The 22,094-nt window shown below is 40.5% G+C and overlaps 1 protein-coding gene across 6 annotated transcripts in view; it reads right to left on the reverse strand.

The window, feature by feature from the left end:
- Positions 1-22,094, reverse strand: part of dlg3 (discs, large homolog 3) — an 81,137-nt gene that overhangs the window by 52,110 nt on the left and 6,933 nt on the right. For 5 of the 6 annotated variants that reach the window (XM_080901345.1, XM_080901349.1, XM_080901348.1 and 2 more), the window contains 2 exons: positions 16,943-17,022; positions 11,912-12,022 (listed from right to left, as the gene is read on the reverse strand). In XM_080901345.1, coding sequence (XP_080757471.1) covers positions 11,912-12,022; positions 16,943-17,022 — 191 coding nt within the window. Of the gene's footprint in view, positions 1-4,983; positions 5,544-11,911; positions 12,023-16,942; positions 17,023-22,094 lie in introns of those variants that run through there. The other variant, XM_080901344.1, reaches the window with a different exon arrangement.

The raw sequence follows: 22,094 nt of genomic DNA on the forward strand, positions 1-22,094 counted from the left end.
AGGTTCTGGTTGACATCTACTCGTTTTTTGTTTTTTTTTTAAATCAGAAAAAACTGTAGTGCCAAAACGTATGAGAAATGTTCTAGGCTGTGAATATTTGTCTAATTTAGGTTGTGGCTAAGCCAAAACCCAATTCTTTTAAGCCACACCGCCAATCTCATCTCATTCAACAGCTGAGCTTTTGGGTTCACTTACTTTTCCAGCTTGGACTTTAAGTAATTACTCGATACAGTCGAGACAGAAACTGTGTAAGCGTTCTTCATTTAGCGCGTTAGTCCATAGTTAAGACTTACAAAAAGATCAGATCACATACATCCTGATAACTCTAAACTTTTTCCTGAAAAATGCAAGCTGTGACTCCAATTGTGTGACGTTACAATGAAAAGCAAACGCATTAAAAAACAAAACAAAAAAAACAACCAAAACTGAGCCCTTGTTTACAGCAGGTTCCGAAACGCTTCACAAGGTTAAAATGAACACAGGACCTGAGCTACACATTGAAAGATTTCAGAGAGTAATTACCAGTACACTATATCTGCCTGTTTCTGCCTCCTACTAAATTTAAAATGCTGCTTGGGGTGAGTGTGGGAGAGAGGGAGGAACAGGCTAGGAACGAAAGGTCTTCAGATGAAATGTTAATTCAACACTGACGCTAAAGAGCGATGTCTAAAAGCACTGACACTGTAGGGTGGCAGCAGACAAGCAAATAAGTGGGCTTTTATAGTTTTATCGGTACATGATACTGATTCATAAGGGTTTAAACTATAAAACATAATAAAGCTTGGAATAAAACACAGAACACAAATGTTAAAACCTGGAAAACAATAAAAAATAGATACAGACTTGAATGAAGTCATCCAAAGTTGATGATGGCACTTTTTCTTACTAGGTTAGGAATCTGTGTTTCAGACTCAGATATCAGACCAAGAAAGATGCAAAACTACTTCTACTGCAAACCTTTTTCAAAAAGATTTGGGCCGTTGTGTAAAGTGTAAATAAAAATAGAATGATTCTCAAACATTTAAACCCTATATTTATTTGAAAGTAGTAGATGATAAGAGATAAAAAATGATCAATTTTGTTGTTTTCTGAAAAATGTATATCTTTGGTTTGAATTTGATACCAGCAACATATTTATAAACAGCTGTATCATGGGTAATAAAAGACAAAACTCACATGTAAATTTGCTTAAAATTTCAGGTTATTAGATAAGAATTTTGAGTTGGGGGTCTCAACATAACTCAAGCATTAGACATAATAATATGAAATTGAGAAAATAACTTGAAATTTTAGGTTATTAATCCATTACTTTAAGAAAAGTACCAGAATTTTTTCTCTTACGGATGGCATTCTTTTTCCAATAGTAGAAAAAAGCTGAATTAAAATGTGAAATTTGTTTTGTAAATGATGGATGATGGAGAAAAGAGTGAATGCGTTTGATCAGTAAACATTTCAAAAATCAGTACTGGTAATGGGGGGCATTAGGGCTAAAAGCTGGAGTAGCTTCCATATCCTTTAAGGCACCTTTAATGAAGAACAATATATACCAGCATTAGAGCATCTAATGCTGCCATCCAGCCATCCTTATTTTACCAAGACAATGTCAGACATTGTTATCACATGCTAGAGCAACATGGCTCTGTAGACTGCTATTATTCACCTTCTAGAGTTGTCTCAACCTCAACCTTTATAAATTTGCTTCTTGCATCATACTGAAAATAAGTTTGCATTTAAAATAAAAACAGACAAAAGAAAGTGCTGCAGTTTGAAATTCATGTTACCTTTGTACTAACTTCTAATGAAATATATAGTTGAAATTATAAGCAAATAATTGCAAAACGTCACAACTTTTAAGAACAGCTGTGTGTTAATTTTGTATAAAACTGGGCAGGAGACGATAACATCTCCTGCAGGTGCAATGATGAAAAATGCCATCCATCATGCATTAACATTCACACCAAATTTCTAAGGAAACACATGGACATAGTGAATGCTGTTTCATCCAGATTACACACTGCTTTTCTTTTTCCTAGACAAGCTCATAGATAAACCCCTCCTTGATCTGATGAGGAAAATTCCAAGCCTTAGACTAAGCCTTTCGAGATCACAGTTAGAGGATCCAGCTCAAGACCTCTGGACGTGGAGCACACGCAAATCCCATCCGTTAATGCTCTCTGGGTTGCTGTCACAATAATGGCAAATCAAATCAGACTGAACAAAATCTCATCAGACAGATGTAGAAACCAATGATACCGATAAATCAATGCGACTGTAAAAAGACGCACGAACACACACATGCACAAATTTCAGATTGAGGCCTGAAAGCTCCCAAGTCGTAATCACCTATGGGAGTGTTTGGCATGGAACGCCCACCACGTCTGTGCATTCATTTAAAATGCCACAACCACTACAGAGACATGTTATAAACAACAGGTCTGGCAAAGCGTTCTGGACTAAATCTTGATGCTAATAAATAAAGTAAAATCCAATTAATATTTAAAGCTAATCATAGCCACGGAGTTGGAGAACACACAAAGACAGATTGAAGCCCGCAGGGGGAAGAAGGAGCTTTCTGACTGATGCTCCCAGTAGACTGAGGTCTCTATTTTTCTCAGATTTAAATTCAAAAGCTCTTGTTTTAAAGAATGTTCTTATAATCCCAGCAGAAATCATCCATAATTAAACTAGCAAGCTCATGACAAAAGCAACACAATCATTCCCTAAATAGATGACAGAGGTGGGGTTGCCTGATCATTTCCTCACATATGCATGAAATGTTCATGGCTACAGGAGCCATTTAAAAATGTCAATGATCCAGCTATAAAAAGCCAGCTCATACAATTCTCAATGACTGTGCAAGGTTATTACTTTTCATGCTAGCATGCCCAAAACATGAGTTGTTATGAAAGCTATAAGCTACGAGGATGTTGGGCGTGTGTGTTACTGCCCTGCTCTCTCTGGCTGTGTTATAGGTAGTGGGGGAGGGGGAACGTTCACTTTTCCCTAGCTAGGATGAGCAACGGTGAGGAGGGCCAGGAGGGCGGGGGTTATGGTGGGTGTGCATTTCTACCCATGCTGTGCTATAGCTCGTTCATGGGATGGGAAGCGCATATATGTAGGCCATTCACATGCCTGTTTTAGGAGATGGAGGGACAGATGCTTGTCCACAGTGTCAGTGCCTCTCCTGCTTCTCTCTCTGACAGCACCACCAACTGCCTCCTCTTACATAATCCCCTCCCCCTTCTTCAGGGCTGCTGCCTGCATTTATTGGCTTATTTCTCTCTTTTTTAACCTTTGCATTTTTACCCCACTAACCCCCGCTGCATGCCCCATTCCCTGACTCATTATCCGCAATTCCGCTATTTTTATTCCAGTGAAGAAATGTAAGAAATGTAGACACTCGTATATTCAAGCCATGAATGCCGGGTTGGATACGCTTTTTTGCAGAGTTTTTATGTTGGTATGTATTCACACGACAGAACGAGAGAGCAGGGATCCTTCGAAAGGATAGCACAAGCCAGGATTCGACTGAGGGGTTTATCCATTAATGGTGCTGTTTCAACAGGATAAGATCACTACATGAATCACGATGCAGTCGAAAGAGATTTTTCATCAAGCAGATGCTAATTTGCTCCAGTTGTAAGTTGAATATTGAACAAATACGCTGGAAAACCAAGGGGTAACACTGACGGAGAGTAAAATTCTCCATGTAAGGAATAAATGCTTACATAATCACATCTGCTTTGAGCTTTCAAATGTGTGAAACATGAAATACGCATGACTGATCTGGATGTGGCTGTAATGGAATAGATTTAAATGGATCATGCACAAGACAGAGAGAATGTCCATTTTCTTTTTTTCGCCTCCTCAAAGCTAAAGCCTCTCCTCCATGTAGTAATCTGCTAATATCAACCAGGTTGCAGCTCATACGAGGGCTCAGCTCAGGAGGAGCTTTCTCCACTGTGCTGCTGAAATTTCAGCCTCCATTTTCTTCTCACCTTCCTCACTTCTTCCTATTCTTCTTCCAAAACCAGGCTCAGACACAACAGGGGGTGAAATACAAATAATGCAGTGGCTTCACTTGCCGCGAACACAGGACTGCACAGGCACATACTTATGCACAGCAAGATCCATTCCTTGAATCTCATGCTCACCGAGCAACCCTTCCCCCACCCAAGCTCAATCTCATGCTCACATACATGCACCTTCCTTAATTAAAGCCTGTGCTCCTGAAGCTATTCTGACCTTCCATCAACTGTGATTTACAAATACATGTAAATAAATGGAGGCAACAGACACAAAATGGTGCACATGTAAAGAGGCAGTTTCATTCACACTGTGCGACACATAAAACAGGCAGCATTTAGATTGCGTCTCATTCTCTGTTTGTATTACACAACACAGTCTATTGTGATGCTTTGAAGCACAATGGCCTGCAAAAAATACAGGGACTGGCATCAGAGATGGATTTCATCATCCCTTCCTCCACTCTAAGCTAATTAGACAAAATCTGTTTTTTACATCTAATTTCTTTGAGTCAGCTTGTAATGTCAGGGTTACCGACTAGAGGGCTAATTCACAATAATTGCAAACTGCCTCTCGGTGCTGCTTCCATGAATGAAAATGCACCATTTCTTTGGCCTGTGGTAACTGCATCAGCATAAGCCTTTGACGACACACACACTTGGTGTGTTAAACCTATAAGCATTAGTCATCTGTGCCCAATCCAAAAATGAAGATCATCTACATGCATGTGCCGTGAAGCTAGATCAGCTCTATTCTGCTCTACAATGCGAAATACACAAGCGACAATTAGGAAAGAGAGGGCTTGAGAAGAATACTAAATCTGAATTTTCTTCCTTAAACCGACAGCTTCAGCTGGCACATGATCATTTCTGTTTTACTATGGCAACAGCCCCTCTGATCTGCCTCGTCAGGTCCCACGAGCCTGAGCTATGTAACAGAGTGAGGAAGAGGAGTTACCTGGTCATACCACTCCCGGTTGGTGCAGGTGCACTCGGGCCACCATCCTCCTTGTCCACTGGAGTTGTTGCCATTTACTTTGGGGCCACCCTTGGATTGGCCCTTTGGGTTGGGGCCTCCAGGGCCCCCACCAGACATAACCTTGCCCTTACTTCTCCCTAAAGTGCCCCCTCCTCCTCCCATGCTTCCACCTCCCCCTGAGGCTGGAGGGGGTAAGGTCTGGCCTCCACCATACCCAGGTGGGTATCCATAGGGCTCGGCCTGCCAGTCTCCTCCATACGACGGGGCGTCCATCCTACGCAGGGCAGCCATACGGGTCACCTCATAACATTCTGGGCACTTGCAGCAGTGGTGGTGTTTGTGCATGCTGGCTGTGCTGGCTGGGCTGACACTGAGATGAGCGGCGTGGCACTCTGTCTCTGCTGCCTCCTCAGATCTCACACAGCACGCTGTGATCGGCTCACAGAGCGCTAATGCCGATGGAAATAACACTAATCACAGGAATTTCTACAGATTTTCCCTTTTCGTCAAATCCTGTCACTCTCCAGTTTATTCCTTCCGGACGCAGAAAAAAAAACGGACTGAGAGGGATGGGAAGCAGCGACAGGAAAACAAAAATACAAAATGGGCACGTAGTCTTTGTCCTCTTGACGTTGAAGATCAAAGGAAATATTTAAAATATTGTATACCGCCACACAATCAGAGACCAGCCCTGATGATAGAAATTTCCTCTTGCTTCTCTTGGTTCACAGTGATACGCATATAAATTCATAGATATATAGATATTTTTTGTTTATATATCATATATATTTACACACACAAATACATATAAAAATATTAATATAAACAGACAAGCACAGATACAGATATGTACAAGGATAAATGTATATATATATAAATATCTATATGCGTGTGTACAAATATATATATATATAGATATATAAACAATATGTATAAATAAATGATATCCGCAGATGAAAATCTTCAGTTAATTCTTGGTATCTTCCTGTTCTTGTCAAAATCTCACGGCTTTTTTTTCCCTCCTGCGTTGAAAATCGTTGTCTTTCGCTCTCTGTCTCTTTTCTCAGCCTGCAGAGAGGAGCTGAGCACTGGATTGCCTCTCAGCCAGCTTGCCCTAGATGTGGATTATTCAGAGGGATGTGAGCTAGCAAGAGCGAGATAGTGAGAGAGAGATATAGAGCAAGAGAGAAAGAGAGAGAGGGAAGCAGGAAGGGACGGAGGGGGTGGGGAGGGGGAGATATGTAGCAGCATCCCTCAGCCCTGACAGCCACAGCCAATCAACTTGCAGCGCCGCCATCAGCAGCAGCAGCAGCACCAACAGGACTGAGCGCTTCAGTAGCTGCTCTTAAAGGGACCGCAGCACCCAAATCTCGCTGCTTCCTGCCTTGAGTGAAAAGGCACTTCTTCCCTAATCAAAACACAATAAAACATTGTGTGTGTGTGTGTTTTTTTTCCTCTTAATATTTTAAAGAGAAAAAGGTCAGGAAGTCATAGTCTGCAATCTGCCAATGCAGTACTCAGCCTCTGATCCGCAAATTCTGAGTCTAATCCATGTTTTCATCAGACCAATGCAGCTGAAATCCAACTTGCAATGAGCACCCCTGTCATTCTGATCACTGGTCATCTCCACGGTCATCCTTAGTTCAGCTGCAGCCTGAACAGCTTTCTTGTGCTAGTAATTGTCAACCTCAGGCTCTGTGTCACAGTACACATCTGTAAATACTCTTGCAGTGGAAGTAGGTGCAGGAGATGAAAATCCCTTTTCTCCTCAATATCATGGCTCTCAGCAGAGGATGCATTTGAATCACGTTGCATTACTTTAAAGCGTTCTTTCGTTTCAAAGCGGCACCGCTGTTGCATTATTTTAATGGCAAGTCCTGCGCGTGTGCAGGACTGGGTCAAAAATAAGCACGGCGAGGGAAAAAGTGCACTCCTGATGCCTCGTATAAGAACCATAGGGGAATTATTTCATGTTCACAATGATGACATCAACACATGTGTACGAAACCAACACGATTACACGCTCGGGCTTTCAAGTGGGTGGAGGAAGAGATTGAGAGTGAGAATGTGTGAGCGGAAAAAAACCCCCACTATATGGCTTTCATGTATCTGTGGCAGTTATATTTTCAGTAATGCGATAGGACTGCTTGTGAGCCATTTTAAATGCTTGTGAACTCGTGGGCTGATCACAGCTAGATACAAAACATCCTGACACTGAGGGTGAAGGGTTTTTTTAGTGAACTGAGAGGGAATGTTACAATGTCGCCATTAAAGCCCTGTATACATGCATTATTAATGAAATGTGACGGGGAACAGAGCTGGGTGTGTCTGCATGGGGGAGAGGGTATATTTATACATAGTCTGCATGTTACAGTGCATATATACATTAAAGCAAGAAGCCTTTAAAGTGTGTTGATAGACACCATATTGCCATATTGAAAATCTGACATATATAAATGCCTATCCGTGCAACCTTCCCGTTAAACTGAGCAGGACTTTGAGGGCAAACTGGATTGTGTTGCAGCCCTACCAGGAGGCACACACAGCAGGCTCAGGCTCACTTAATTACATGCAAGAGTAACTCACTTCATTATAATGATATCCTCTCACTCTAACCTGCAGAGATTTTCATTTTCAAGCAAAGAGCAAAAAGAGGCATTTTTAAACAGATGCTGGAAACCACTGTATGAGTTACATCGTAGGATGTGCAGCCACATATGCCGCTGAATTGAATTAGAGCGGCGAGGCGGGGCTTTGAAGCAGCAGCCTGGAAGACCAATGTAAGCATATCGATCACACCACACATGACAGATCACATGTTGCAAGCATCCTTTCCTAAAACCCCTTTCTCCTGTCTCTTATAAACTGTCCACACTGCATTTACCAGTCAGTGCAATCATGGGGTGTGCAGTAAGAAGCTACCTTTATACATACATATATAAAGGTAGGTATGGGCAGGACAAGAAAAGAATAACCACAGATTGGTAATCGTCCACATACAAACACATGAACAGGTGTGACCAGTTCACATATGCAGACAAATCTTAGTACCTCAAAGAAAAGGAAACTGTTTCAGTTCCATATTATAGATGGGAAATACAATTTAAGAGCTGCTTTTCTGTACAGTTCAGTACAGAATACAGAATTAATACAGGAAAATGATTTTGCATGAATTAAATTGTACTGGGCAAGAAATGTCTTGATGGATAAAGCACTGTCTGTACTGATTGTTTAAAGTTTATAAATGGAGGATAACGGACGCATTAGTGAATATAGTGTAATCAAATACCATTGCCCTGGATTAAATGCAGCTTTTGCAAAGAGTATGTTTGCAGAAGATGGCCTCCCCTCCCTCAGCCTGGTTCTGCCGGAGGTTTCTTCCTGTTAAACGGGAGTTTTTCCTTCCCACTGTTGCCAAGTGCTTGCTTATTCTTTACCTTACAATATAAAGCACCTTGAGGCAACTGTTGCTGTGAACTGGTGCTATATAAATAAAATTGAATTGAACTGAATTAAATGTGTCCAGAGTGTGTAAGAAAATCCTTGTTAATATTGTGTTCAGGCAAACAGCATTAGGTGATTTATGGCTAAAACTAAGACTGCGACCTCTGACCCTCTGCTTGAGTTATGACACACGGGAGGAGCACATAATTTGCTTTTTGAACAGAGATGCTTCATTTCAGCTTTCGGCACCCCCGACACAATCAGCTCAGCAGCAGCCTTCACAGCTCTCTTATTACATGAACCCACCTGGACACCCTGTAACAAACACACGCTATCATAACGAGCATTACAACCCCCCCTCCCAACCACTGCACGGACCATCTATTGAACTTTTCAGTCATTTCTAGGCATTTCTCAGAGAAGCTGTGTAACTGCTCCTTCGTCACCTGACCGGATTTAGCACCATAAAAGGACAATCGGTAGTGAGGCAGTCTTAAAGAGGCAGCTCCCAATCAACACATAATAAGATCTTGTACTGTAGCCTTAACCAACTGTAATAGGGGATGAAGAAACAAGTCTCTCGGGTATCATTACATCCACTGAAAGGAATTCCCAGATTATAGAAGAATATGTGAGATATATATTTCACTGACAGGTGATGTGTTGATGGGAGGCAAGTAATTCGCACAGGGTGAGAAGACAGCAAGTCAGTCAGTCTAATTCAAATGAGTGAGATCATTTAGATTCGCCACAATGCTCTCCCAGCATTTCAGAAGCAGAAAACTGAGGCTACATGCCTAAGACTCCTATTAATAGGCCTTAGTGGCAGAGAACAGCTGCTCCACCACACACATGAAACTCCAACTGATGGAATAATGAGAGAGAGAAGCATACACATGGAGATAAATGAAGGAGACAGGAAAAGAGGAGAGTGAGAGATTTTATCAGAGCTGCAAGGATAAGGAACAGTGTTTATGCAGATTTCGTACACGCATAAAGAAGAGGCAGGAAAAAGAGCAATAAGAAAAGGGGGGGTTGGTTCAAGTAGGAGGTTATAGGATCAGGTGAAAGTAGCTGATAAAATGTGATGAAGGTGGTTGAGGTCCACTGCAGATGCCGTAACAGAGGAGAAACCGAGCTAAGGTGCCCTGTGTGTGGGCAGAAATGCGATGACTAGAGGGGGCATTACTGAAGCATGGTGCTGAACAGAAGGGGAAGTAAAAATAGAGAGAAGAAAAACAGAGAGATGCTGAGAAAACAACAAAGTGCTTATGCATCCGTGAGTGCATGGGAATGCAAAATAAACTGTGTAATTACCCATCCACCTTGCCACAGAGTGCAACGCTTCTGAAATCACTGTGCTTGCTGAGTGTGCATCATCACGAATGTGCTCAAAGCATGTACGGCATGACAGCAGAAGAGAGCGAGATGGAGGGAGAGAGGAGAAAGAAAACAAAGACGCAAATTAAAAGAGGAATGAAAAAGACGGGATAAAACATAAAGAAGAGCGAGGGGAGAGATAGATATGGAGAGAAAGAGAGTCAGAGCAGTCTGTAGGGATGCAGGCGGGGGAGGAATGTGGTTTCCATGGCAACCCGCGGAAGGCTGAGCTCTGGGTGTCCGTTCCAGCTCTGCACTGCACCGGCCCTCGCCTCTCAGCCGCCTTGCTGTCTCTCTCCAGCCTCCCCCACTATAGCTTTCTCTTTACACCCCCATTCTCTCCCTTACAGTCCCTCCCTTCCCCTGCGCCTCCTCATCTCCCTCCTTCATGTGAAAGAGGGAGTCTCACACACACACACACACACACATACGCAGCCAGCTCCATATTATCCATACCAGAATCAACCTGTGCTGTCACTGTTTTATTATGCAGGCATTATCATACAAGCACAATGAATCCATGTGCTCGCAGCCACAGCCTGCATCACCTCATCTTTTACCTGGTCCAAGTCCACTAATCCAAACGCCCCCCTCACATACACCCACACACACACACACACACACCTACTGCACTAGTTCTGGGCTTAGCTCAAAAGCCAACGCCTGCAGCCACTGTGCTGCCATGTGCCTCTGGCCGTGCTGTAATGGGGAAATGCGTGTGAACACGGCGGCCTTTAAAAGCACTGAAGAACATGGCAGCCTACTGAGACATATCTCTCACATGAAAGATGAGGACTGAGCATGTTGCTCGTGTAAGCATCAGATGAGCCACAATCCTTTAAAGAGACCGCTTGGCATTTGGAGAAGCATCATTTTGGTATCACTTTGGCAAGAAGCTTATCTGCTGTCTTGCCAAAAGTTACAGCACAATAAAACAAGAGGTGCCAGGTAATTAGCTTCTTTTAGCAGGACTGAAAACAGCACGTTTAATTTTTTCTATCCAAACAAAAATCATAATCCACACAATGTAGTTTTTACATTTTTTTTCACTTGGAGATCAAACAAAGAGAAGGTGTTAATCTGTGAAATTTATACATGTTGGTAATATGGATTTTGTGACATTTTGACAAGCGAAGCCAGTTTTTTCCCACTGTTTCTAGTCCGAAACCAAAGTAAACTTCACATCTAATAGACAGACATGAGGGCGGTATTTGCCTTTTACCTCATAGCAAGCTAGTTAAACAAATAGTACTTTGGGCTTTTGTCTATCTATCTGAAAACATGTGCTGCACTTTTGTTAACTCATAAGAAGGACTGACATCCAAGGTTGAGTCATACTCATGCAGCAAAAAAAGTTAAAAAAATAACCCTGTTTATAGTCAGCCTATATGATAAATCAATGCATTTTGTAACTTTTGTCAAGACATGCTCACTTGTTACAGTAAAAGTTGCATGTATACCAAGAGGTCAACAACTGATATTGGTTAAGAAGACACCAGAGCAAATCTTTCTCTGGTGGGAGAAGTTTCACCTCTCACCGTACTGTCTAGAAAATAAAGGACTAAGCAGAGCAATTAAAGATGGCTTTCGGGAACCAGTGAACGTTCTCCAGGAGTCAAATGTTGTCAGGTTAGGGATAGTCCAAACTTAGAGACTGTGGACAAGAAACCAATGACTACATTGACTGAAGTACGGTAGTCTGACATTAAACTGTGTGGAAAAAAAGAACTATCATAGTGAATAACGAGTGACTAAGAAAACGCTGATTCAGGGACAGCATATATTGCACAGTCTTAAATTACTTATTTAAATCTTTTTAAAACCAGTCCGTAGCTACAGTGAGATCCTCAGCATGGTGAATTATATGACCACATATTTTAGGCCTTTAAGTGTTTTATGATATACTATTAACCACGGTGTTCAGTATTACCATAATAAAAAGCTCAATAACTGTCGTGGAAATTTTGTAAGCATCACATCATCAGCGTCACAGTATCGTCTTTCTGACGTTTAATGGGATCATTGAGCAAAAGTTGAGTTCATGACAGTCCATGGAAGCAAATCTTTGCTTTGCGTAACTCACCTTTGGCACGTCGACATGAGAACGAGCCACCAAACCAGAAACTCGCTCCACTTTTTGAGGGCTGCTCCTGCTGGTCACTCGGACCCGGGACACACTCTGTCCCTCTTGATCCTGCAGGGGACACACATAGTATTTGTTTTTCAGACAAGTAACGTAAAAATATTGTCTCGCAATAACATGGACACGCTTGTGGATACCAGAAAAGATAATCATATACATTAATTTTCAAATGGCATTAAGTATATAGGTAAATGATGCTCTTCTGCATAATTTGTTAAAGCAGTCTGGTCAATCTCCACTGACCTCTGACATCAACAATGCACTTTCTCCCTGAGAACTGCTGCTCACTGGATATTTTCTCTTTTTTGGACCATTTTCTGTAAAAACCTAGAGATGTCTGGGAAAATCCCAGTAGACCAGCAGTTTCTGAAATTGCTAGACTAGCCCGCCCAGCAACAACAACCACGACACATTCAGAGTCACTTAAAATCACTTTTCTTGTCCGTTCTGATGCTCAGGTTGAACTTGAGCAGGTCATCGTGACCATGTCTACATTTCTAAATGCACTGAGTTGCTGCCATGTTGGCTGACTAGAGATTTGTGTTAGCGAGAAGTTGAACAGACATATCTAACAAAGATAGTGAGTTTTGTTGAATATATTATTATTATCATTCATAATAAATCCTATGAAAAAGATGTGTAATATGTTATACAGATTTACAAACTGTAGTACTAATTTAACCAACAGGAAATGCTAAATATGAAAAAATCACTCTGAAATCTTTTTGAAAACAATTGCAGAACTCAAAATTTTGAAGTGTGCATCTATTTTTTAAACAAAGTATTATGTTTTCTGTATTAGGTATTCGGAGTAGATTACATGTCTTGTAATCCAAACATAACATTACTGATCCTAAACATGACATTAACTGCATTTGTAAATAATCTGACAACACCAACAGAGCTAGGACGAACAAGCTAGCTTAGTTTAGCATAAAGAGCTAAAAAGTATAAATTTATCAGTCTACCAGCACCTCTACAGTTTACCAATACAGTATATACTTTTTTTTTTTACCTTCTTTTGTATTTTTAAATTATTTAGTCTGTCAAAGATGCTTCCTGAACCCTAAGCAGGACTTCTGACAGACATTTAACAATACCAGGCTAGCTATTTTCCAAGTCTTCAGGGTTTATGCTAAAAAAAATAGTCACCTACTAGCTCTTGTATCATAAAGAGAAATGAGCACATGTATCCTATTAGTGTTCTTAGATTTCTGCAAGGAAACAAGTTTGCTTATTTAAAACTTTTTATGTAATAATTTTAAATACTTTTTAAATTTAAAAAACAGTCAGGAGTGACTCCCAATCTTGTGAAATAACATTGTGTTGAAGAGAGAGAGTAGCTTTGGAAAATCAGAAAGTTAAGAAAAAAAATGCAGCACAGCACTGTTTGTTGTAAAAAGGGCGCAAGACACAAGACAGCCAAAGTTTAGCAAATATATTATATGAGGAAACTAAACACAGTGTCCTAAGCCTGGACATAGACTGAATAAAGACCCTTAACTGACAGCAGAGGGCAGCCTTTAGAGCAGGCCATCACCTGTGCAAATCTGCAACCACGTGTTTCCACCAATTTTTCAAATTCGTTTTCAAATAAAAGCTCTTAACTTCCTTCCGATGGCTTTAAATTAAAATGAAAGCTCCTCTTTTGCTCAAGTTGAAAAGATAATATATATACACCCACACGCTGAAGCATGCGGGCAGCTGTACCTGGCATCTATGTAACCAACTGGAAGAGAGTTGGAAGGCAAAATTCAACCATCAGAATTACATCAATGTGAAGTTTGCAGTCTTCTCACAACATTTTCTTTACATTAGTGAGGCTCAGTGAGTGTGTCCTTTGATGGCACCTTCTCCACATTTAGGACAGGCAGGTCAGCTGACACTGGCAGACAGTGCAGCTGTAGCCCCTTCTAATGCTGGAAGCTAACAGTATGCCTTTTGCACAACACATAGCCAGACATCTGCAAATTGGTGCAGTCATTCAATTAATTACTTCAAGTCCTATAACACTTGGAATTCATGATATATTTAAATTCTATTCTTTTGATATTTCATGATTATATCCCAATACAACCAAACTAGTGACATCACACTTAGCTTGGAACCAAAACATTAAATAACCACTATGAAATCAATCACATGAAACTAACTTGTTCTCTTATGGTTTCTTTTATTTATTTTCTAAAGGAGCCATTCTCCACTCTCACCTGCTACTCTGCACCAAATCAGGGAATTTGCAGACTCATTTAGTTTCCCTCCCATCCTCCACTCAGGTGATCGTATGGCTAGAATACTGATGAGCACCTCGTCGGGTGTCCATTAAGCAGCTCTCTTTCTCTCCCTTAAACTTCCCACTATGACTGCTGCATCCTTCCAGCAGCTTCTCTCTTTCCAGGACTGTGCCTATAGGCCTCACAAGCAGCTGGGATCCAGACAGTGAAGGATGGGGGAATGGATCAAGAGGCACGTTGCACTGAATTAGAAGCTGAACAGGGTGGATCACAGATGCACAGAGACGAGCTTAGGATGTTGGACTAAAGTTCAAGCCACAGTCATAATTTATGGTTTAGATCCTCTACCATGGGGAGTGACAAAGTTTGAACACATGGCCCTGCAATAAGCAACAATTTATGCTTGAATAATCCAGTGATTTCAAACCAGGGCTACTTTTTTAACTGCCCAGCAAGGGGGAAGGTTGTAAGAAAGGACGGTTAATTTTTAAAAATGACTATTTTTTGGAACAGATGATTGTAAAAGAAAAAGTCTTCTGCTCTGCAGCATCAGTTCAATACAATCAAGTGGATGACAAGTTTAGTGCAGTTCCTCTGTTCAACTGACCAGCCATAATCCAGTTCAGAGTTATGAAAATTTAAAAAAAAAAAACACACTGACATTAAGTGATTGACTTGGGGGAAGGGCTGTTAAGCATAAAGGAATAATGTTAGATTAAACCTTAGTTCCCATGTTGAATGTTGAATTACTCTCACCTTCCTTTACATAAACCAAAAGGCACTGAAAAAAGTCCTACATGATGTAAAGCCACATGAGGATTCATAAAAACAGCATCAATCGAATTATTGGACTGTGGATGAAAGTTATTATTGATCCTATCACACCAAACACAAAGAGCAGCTGGAGTGGATCAGAAATGTGACGACCATCCTGAGAAAAAATCTATGCTTATTTTTAAAATGAGTCATCTAGGAGGTATAGCGTGAGCCATCAGTTGTCATACATAAATCACCGTTTACAATTTAATGTCTTTTCTACAGAGTTGGCTCTTTTTTGGACTGCTTAATTTATTTGTATAAACCCCATATTGACATATCTCCCTTTTTTTACACTGAAAACTGTGTAACATGGGATCTGGGACAGCACTTAGTAAATAATAAACAGCAAAGAAGCTGCATCAGGCAGCAAATTAATCAGCAGAAAACAATAAACAGAAAAAAGCACTAAAGCTAAATAAACTATGAAGGATCCCCATTTATGGTAAAATGGGTCCTGAGCAAAATTAGGGAATCAGTGTTTCAGTCAGGCAGCTTGGTCGAAGTAAATACTTTATAAAAGTAAATATGGAGATTAAAGATACTATATCTGCTAAAAATGAACTAAGTCTGATCTTATCTGTGGTCTATGTCAAAACAAACAGTCATATGTAAACTCATACGCCTATCGAGTTTGCCATGATGGCTTGTGATGACTGGCAGAGGGAGCAAGTCTGTATTTTCCAGCATACTTCCTCTCTGTAGCTCACCAATGAATTCAAAATCACACATTATATTTTGTAATACATTAAAACTGAGAAAAGCTTTAAAACCAATGTTGAGGGGGCTTTTGTCACCTCTGAAGTATTTTGATGGCAGCTAATGGTCGTCTTTCAACGCTACCAAGACTCCAGTCACCTAAAGGCAAAGTAAGTGCTCATTCAGTTGATGTTTGAGCAGATCTGAAATCATCTCCTAATAATCTATCACTAAACTGCTCCACACTCACAAGGTGAAATACAGTCTTGGTTTTACTAAGCATGTTAATTAGCTGGATTAAACGACAACAGTGTCTTTGAAGAGTATTTCAGGCCAGTGTAATTGTATTAGTCTGACATTTCAGTTCAAGAATCTGGTTTCTTTGCTTAAAAGAATGAAAGCTAGCCATTGTGCCTCAAATTACATTTTTTAAAATTACATTTAAAAATTTGGTGCTGAAATTGAAATCATGTTGTGCCGGTCCAGCCTGCGTGGGGACTCAAACTGCAAACAAATGTGTAGGCACACTCATGTCGTCATTATTATACAGACGCTATAGCATATCTCTCTTGGCTACAAAGAAAAAGAACAAAGGCCATTCAGCTAATGAGTTATTGAAGTCAGCCAAAGATCAATTTCATTAACATTTTGGCATAGCTCAAGGAAAGTTGCAAAGCAACATTAAAGCACACAAGTGATATCAAGTGAGCAGTTCCAACCCATCTAAAGGCCATTAGGGGATAAGTGACAAAAAAGTGTCTGTATATAACCAGAATGTGTGGATTTGTTTTACATCACTTGCCTCCACGATGCTGTACATTTAAAAACATTTAGGCCTACATAAACTCTCCCTTCATTCTGCGTCCCACACTAAAAATATTCTAAATAACCATGCGACTATAAACACTTGTTATAATGACAGGACTGGCTGACTCCCACTGATGAGCAAATGGTAATCAGCGCTCTTTTGACTCTGTCTAATTTCCTCTTCTCCCTCTACCCATGGGTGCCCCCGTCCAACTTTTTCTCTGTCTGACACTCACTCACCAGGTTGAAGTCATAGCTACTGTGACTCATGGTGACATGTTATCCGTGTAGGAGTGCGAGGGACACAGGTAATGACATCTAGCGTTGCCTACTGAGTAACAGCAAAGTGCACAACAGCACGTGTGAACATTAAGCTTATTTTCTTGAAATATATAATGTAAAGCAGGAAATTTACCTCCCACACATCGCGCCTGTTGTCTTCTTTCACAACAGTTTGTTCTGTTTGCAAGGTCACCTCGTAACACTCTTGAATATCTGCGAGGAAAAGAAAACTATAATAAGCATTTTTTTTCCCTTTACTTGGACCACAACAAACATTACAGCAAAAGACTTTCTTTGTTTTACTTTGTCATCTCTACATCTTTGTAAGTTCTCAGTCGTCTAACTGCTTTGGATGCGTTAAAGAATCCGCCGATCAATCACCGGCACTTGGGGAGAAGTCTGTTTTTTGTCCTCAAGGGTACAGTTGGTAAAAATGTGGGGGTGGGAGTCGTCTGTTTACATGGAAGCTATGTCTCCATATTTGCAAGTGTTCTTCTTATCTTCTTGCTGAACTACATGACTCAGGTACTGACTAAGTACATCATCAAGTCTGTGTCTAACATTATAATTTATCATACTACCTGACAAGAGTGTGTCACAAAAAAAGAAAGAAAAACATCCTGCACGTTGTTATTTGTCACTTACACGACACGTGATTTTAAGATCTCTTTGCTTTGAAACTCGGTTTTACGCCAAGACTTCTACACATATTAACGAATCAATACATGTAGTTCACTCTAGCTGACTGATGGGACAATTTATAAACTCTTGCATTAGCAAATTTGGCCACTTCAACACATGAGCATCAGAAAGGGACAAAAACAACTCGATATCACAGCAAAGCATGTAACCCTGGCCCACCATGTGGATGTCATGCTTTGCTTCTCCTAAGTGTGAAATAGGCGCGCATGCAGAAGTTGCAGTACCAGGATGCTTTACTGTTATGTTGGGTTGGGAAAAAAATATGTGATTTAACTGAATTTGAATCTGTTATGGTTGCTGGACTGTGAGTGAGTGTTTTATAAACTGACGATCTACTGGGATTCCCCACACAACCATCTCTCGGGTGGTCATCTTTACTGAGTATGGTCTGAAAAAGAGAAAATATCAAGTGAGCAGCAGTTCTCTGCCAAAGGTCAGAGGAGAATGGTCAGAGCTGACAAGTAATTCAAGAAACTCCTGGTTACAACCAAGACAACGCTAATATAGTTATTATTCAAGGATAGTGTAACCATGGTAACCATCTTTGATTAGCATGTACTAACATGACAGCTAAACATAAAGAACAGCTAATAATAACGACACTGTAAAGCCACCAGTGGTGCTAATAAAAGAACTTAGGAGCATTAATGTCTATATCAGATTTTCCCCGGAGCCACACGAGTTCTTTTTTCTAGACTTTTAGGAAACAGGGATCCCCCAAAACTACATGCATGGGCAGGGCTAATCAAGCATTTGCCATTAATTGTTAGGCAGCATGAAATTCAATCAAAAGTGAGTAAGTCTCAGCGCACTCTTTAACTCCTCCCCCCTTCTTCTGAAGTCTTCTCATCACTTCTTGGCCCATGTCCCACGGTCAGCCGCTGAGTGGCAGCCGTTTGACAAGAATGCGCTGAGACAATTTTGCTGATGCCAAGTGAGCGCCTGGTTACTGCAGTGTTGACATAAAGAGGTTGCAGAAGAGTTCATCAACTTCGCACAGTTCACTGTCAGGACAAAAATGGGCTGCAAAACACTTTGGAGGTGAAACGTTTTAAACATGTCTTTCAAGAATGTGCACCTCTTATTGAAACGGGGACTCAAAGTCTATGTGCATGTGTGAGACGGAGAGACAAGAGTCAGTATGTCCCAACAAGACGCTGTAAGAACAAAAGTGTAAGAATGGAGCATGTGACTCATCACTGTGTCTGAATGTGGAGGAGTGAAGCCATGTGTGGGCAGAGCAGTTTGATGACCAGCTGACTAAAGAGCAGCCTCACTTACACAAACTCTTATGCACATGCAGACACGCAAACATGCTGTGGGCCTACCTGCAATAACCTAATTCCATATAGATGCAAATATCCACAGTCACGCAAATGAGCCTCCTTACTTTACCTCATTATTTTCTACACATATTGTAGTACGCCACACTGTCACTGTGTTTATTATCTCTCTGTGTTATATAAGCATCCCAATAGTGAATGGATACAGTGCATGCAACATAACTAAAACGACCTCAGCTTAATTCCAGCTGAGAAACCGACTGCATTTTACACCCCGCCTCTGACTGCTTGTTTTCCAGTCTTCCAGGTCACTGTCCAATAAAAGAAAAAAATGCCTAAAGACAATCATTTGAAAAAAAAAAAAAGGTATCCTCATATCCCCACACAGAGTAGTTGCTGAAAATTTATTGTTACTGATGGTTGAGCAAAATTTTTATTTAAAAGTGACTTCTCTCTACCTGAAAAGTCTAAATCCAATACAAAATCAACTCTTATAGTAAAGAATTTTGCTTTGCATCTGTGTCTGCTGGTCTGGGTGTTTTAGAAACTGCTGATCTACGAAGATTTTTGTGCACAGCTATCTCTAGGGTTTATAGTCCGAAACGGGGAAAATATCCAGCGAGCTGCAGTTCTCTGGGTGAGAATGCCTTGTTTATGTCAGAGGTCAAACAAGAATTGTCAGACTCCTTGGAGCCGCTAGAAAGAGAACAATAACTCAAACAAAACTTGTTACAAACAAAGTATGCAGAACTGCACCTCTGAACACACAACATGTTGAACCTTGAAGTAGATACAACAGCAGAGGATCACAGCTGGGGCCACTCCTGTCAGCTACAAAGAAACAGAAAAGAATATTGGAAAATGTTGCTGGGTGAGAATTTGTCATAAACAACACGTCTTGTATCAGTGGTATCCTCCTAACCTGAACATAACAAAGCACAATCGGCTTCCACGGTCATCAGGTTTCAATTCATTGCGATGTGGTGGAACAGGAGACTGACATCATGTATGTATGGTCAATATGGACCAAAAGCTCTGATAGATGTTCCCCAACCTTGTTGAACCTTGTGAGTTCTGAAGGCAAAAGGGAGTCCAACCTGGTACTATCAAGGTATACCCCAATAAAGCATCTGGTTAGTGCGAGCTACTGCTGTACTCAAAAAATATTCAAGCCCAAAAAGGGCATGAATATTTTCCATGTCAATTTTCCAATTAATTTTATACATCAGTGTAATGTAAAACATAAAATTCAATGGAATCTGTTCTGATCTGAATATGTTTCTTAATGAATATTTATATAACTGAATAAAACTATTCATTTCTGTTGCGTTTTATTCGAAATAGATGTTTATGAAGGTAAAGAATCATTTGTTGACTTTATATAGCAGGCAGCTATGCCACTTTCTACCTTTTAGCTGTATAAAGCTAATCTAAAGATGGAATTTAGGAAGTGAAGCTAAAGATAGTCATCAGCTTAAATTCAAACTGAAGACTACCACCTGACCTTTGACCTAACCTCACAGAGACATTGGACACCACAGGCTGCCATGCACAAGCTAGGATAGACTATTACTGTGAGCTGTAAAAGGCCTACTTGTTCATGCACTTGTATATTATTCTCACACAATCTTTGACAAAAATACACACAATCGTTTTATTTTGAAGACGCCTCATGACATAAAATAACCAAATATCTAAGCAGCAGGTCGTGTAGAGATCTACTGTGACACAAAAACCCAAACAAACATAAATTACTCAAGGCAAAAGTCTAAATTTTATAGGGTTATCAAATGTCACTTCCTGAGCAGTACTCAGCTTTCTAACATATTCGCTCATCTTTCTTTCCAGTACTGTCTCTCACACATTCATGTTTTTTTCTTCCCTTGAAGATACAGCCACAGTACCTTTAACTAATAGACAGACTGTGTGCCAAACTGCACAGAAACAGCTTAAGTGTTAATTAATATTAAAAAAAAAAAAAAGTGTAACTCCACTTGTGTTCCTGCTCCAGTTCTACAGAGCTAGATAGATGCTGAAGTACTGAAACCACAACTTTACTGACATCTGCACACAGGATTTTAGGAGTTGCAGGTATAGGACAATCAGGTGACACAGGAATATCAGGCTGCTTATTTACAAATATCAAATCGTTTGAAGTTATTGTGTATTAATACTTTTGGATTTCAACATTAAAATGTATACAAATGCTAAATGGAGTCAATTACTTTTTAAATAAAGTCAAATCTGAAACGTAAAACTAATGCAAAGCCATCACTATACATCTTACTGAGGAGCTTAGATTACAGGAAGTCTCTGCGCCAGGTGGAAAAAGATCCGAGAGACTGAGCCGCCAGTATTGCTTAATATTTTTCCTGACTACTGATCCTGTCAATGACACAGATCCGGCAAAGATGCATGGTTTAAAGCAATCATCTGGTTCATCTAGCTCAACAAAGGCTCTCAGAAGAATTCCCTTTTTTTATCAACAGCTTTTACTTGCCTTGTTTGCTGAGGTTGCTGCTTTTACGATTGAGAGACAGACAGACAGCAAAGGCATGCCCTGCTTTATGACAGTAGTAACATTGTTTCTCTGGCTTTGGACTTGGTGGACCACCTTTAGCTTATTGGGGCTAAAATGCAGCATTTTTCTACGTATGCTCACAGTTGGATCTTTCACATTTACTCACACAAATACTCTTGTAGGTCAAGGCAAATTTCTGCAGCAGAACTTTAGCCTGCTGTAGGGTGGTTACATTTTATTCATTCAAATGTAGCACAATCTGCTCTGAGACACAGCTCTCGAACTGTTCAAACAACATCAGCTCACTTAGTGTTTGAAAGCCAGTAACTTTGCTTGGTACATCCCATCTGTCAAAGCAAACTTAAAAATTGTTTGAAAAGAGGTTCTCTTCATTTTACAAGAGAGCAGCCTCGGGTACCAACTCTGGTACCTTTAAATTTGTCGTATATGATGCTATCTTCAGTTGAGGGAGCTGCACAAGCCTCTTGTGCCTTATCAACCAGCTTGTAGTGAAACGGAAGAGACCAAAGATACTTTGGCTAATGCAAAGCAACAGCAATGGAAGCACAAAAATGAAAGAAGGTCTCTGCTTCAGTTTCCTGAAACCGAAGGAATAGACCAATAGTCTTACTCACAATGAAGAAGAGAGATGAGGAACAACAGAAGGACCAGTAGTACCTTCTTGACTTTGTTAAGGAGGCACAGAAAATGGCTCAGTGTTACTCTTTTGACACTAACTCAAGCTGGAGGATCCTGATATTCTAAAACTCAATTTCCCT

Source organism: Rhamphochromis sp. 'chilingali' (genome assembly GCF_963969265.1).
Source record: "Rhamphochromis sp. 'chilingali' genome assembly, chromosome: 13".
Lineage (NCBI taxonomy): Eukaryota > Metazoa > Chordata > Actinopteri > Cichliformes > Cichlidae > Rhamphochromis > Rhamphochromis sp. 'chilingali'.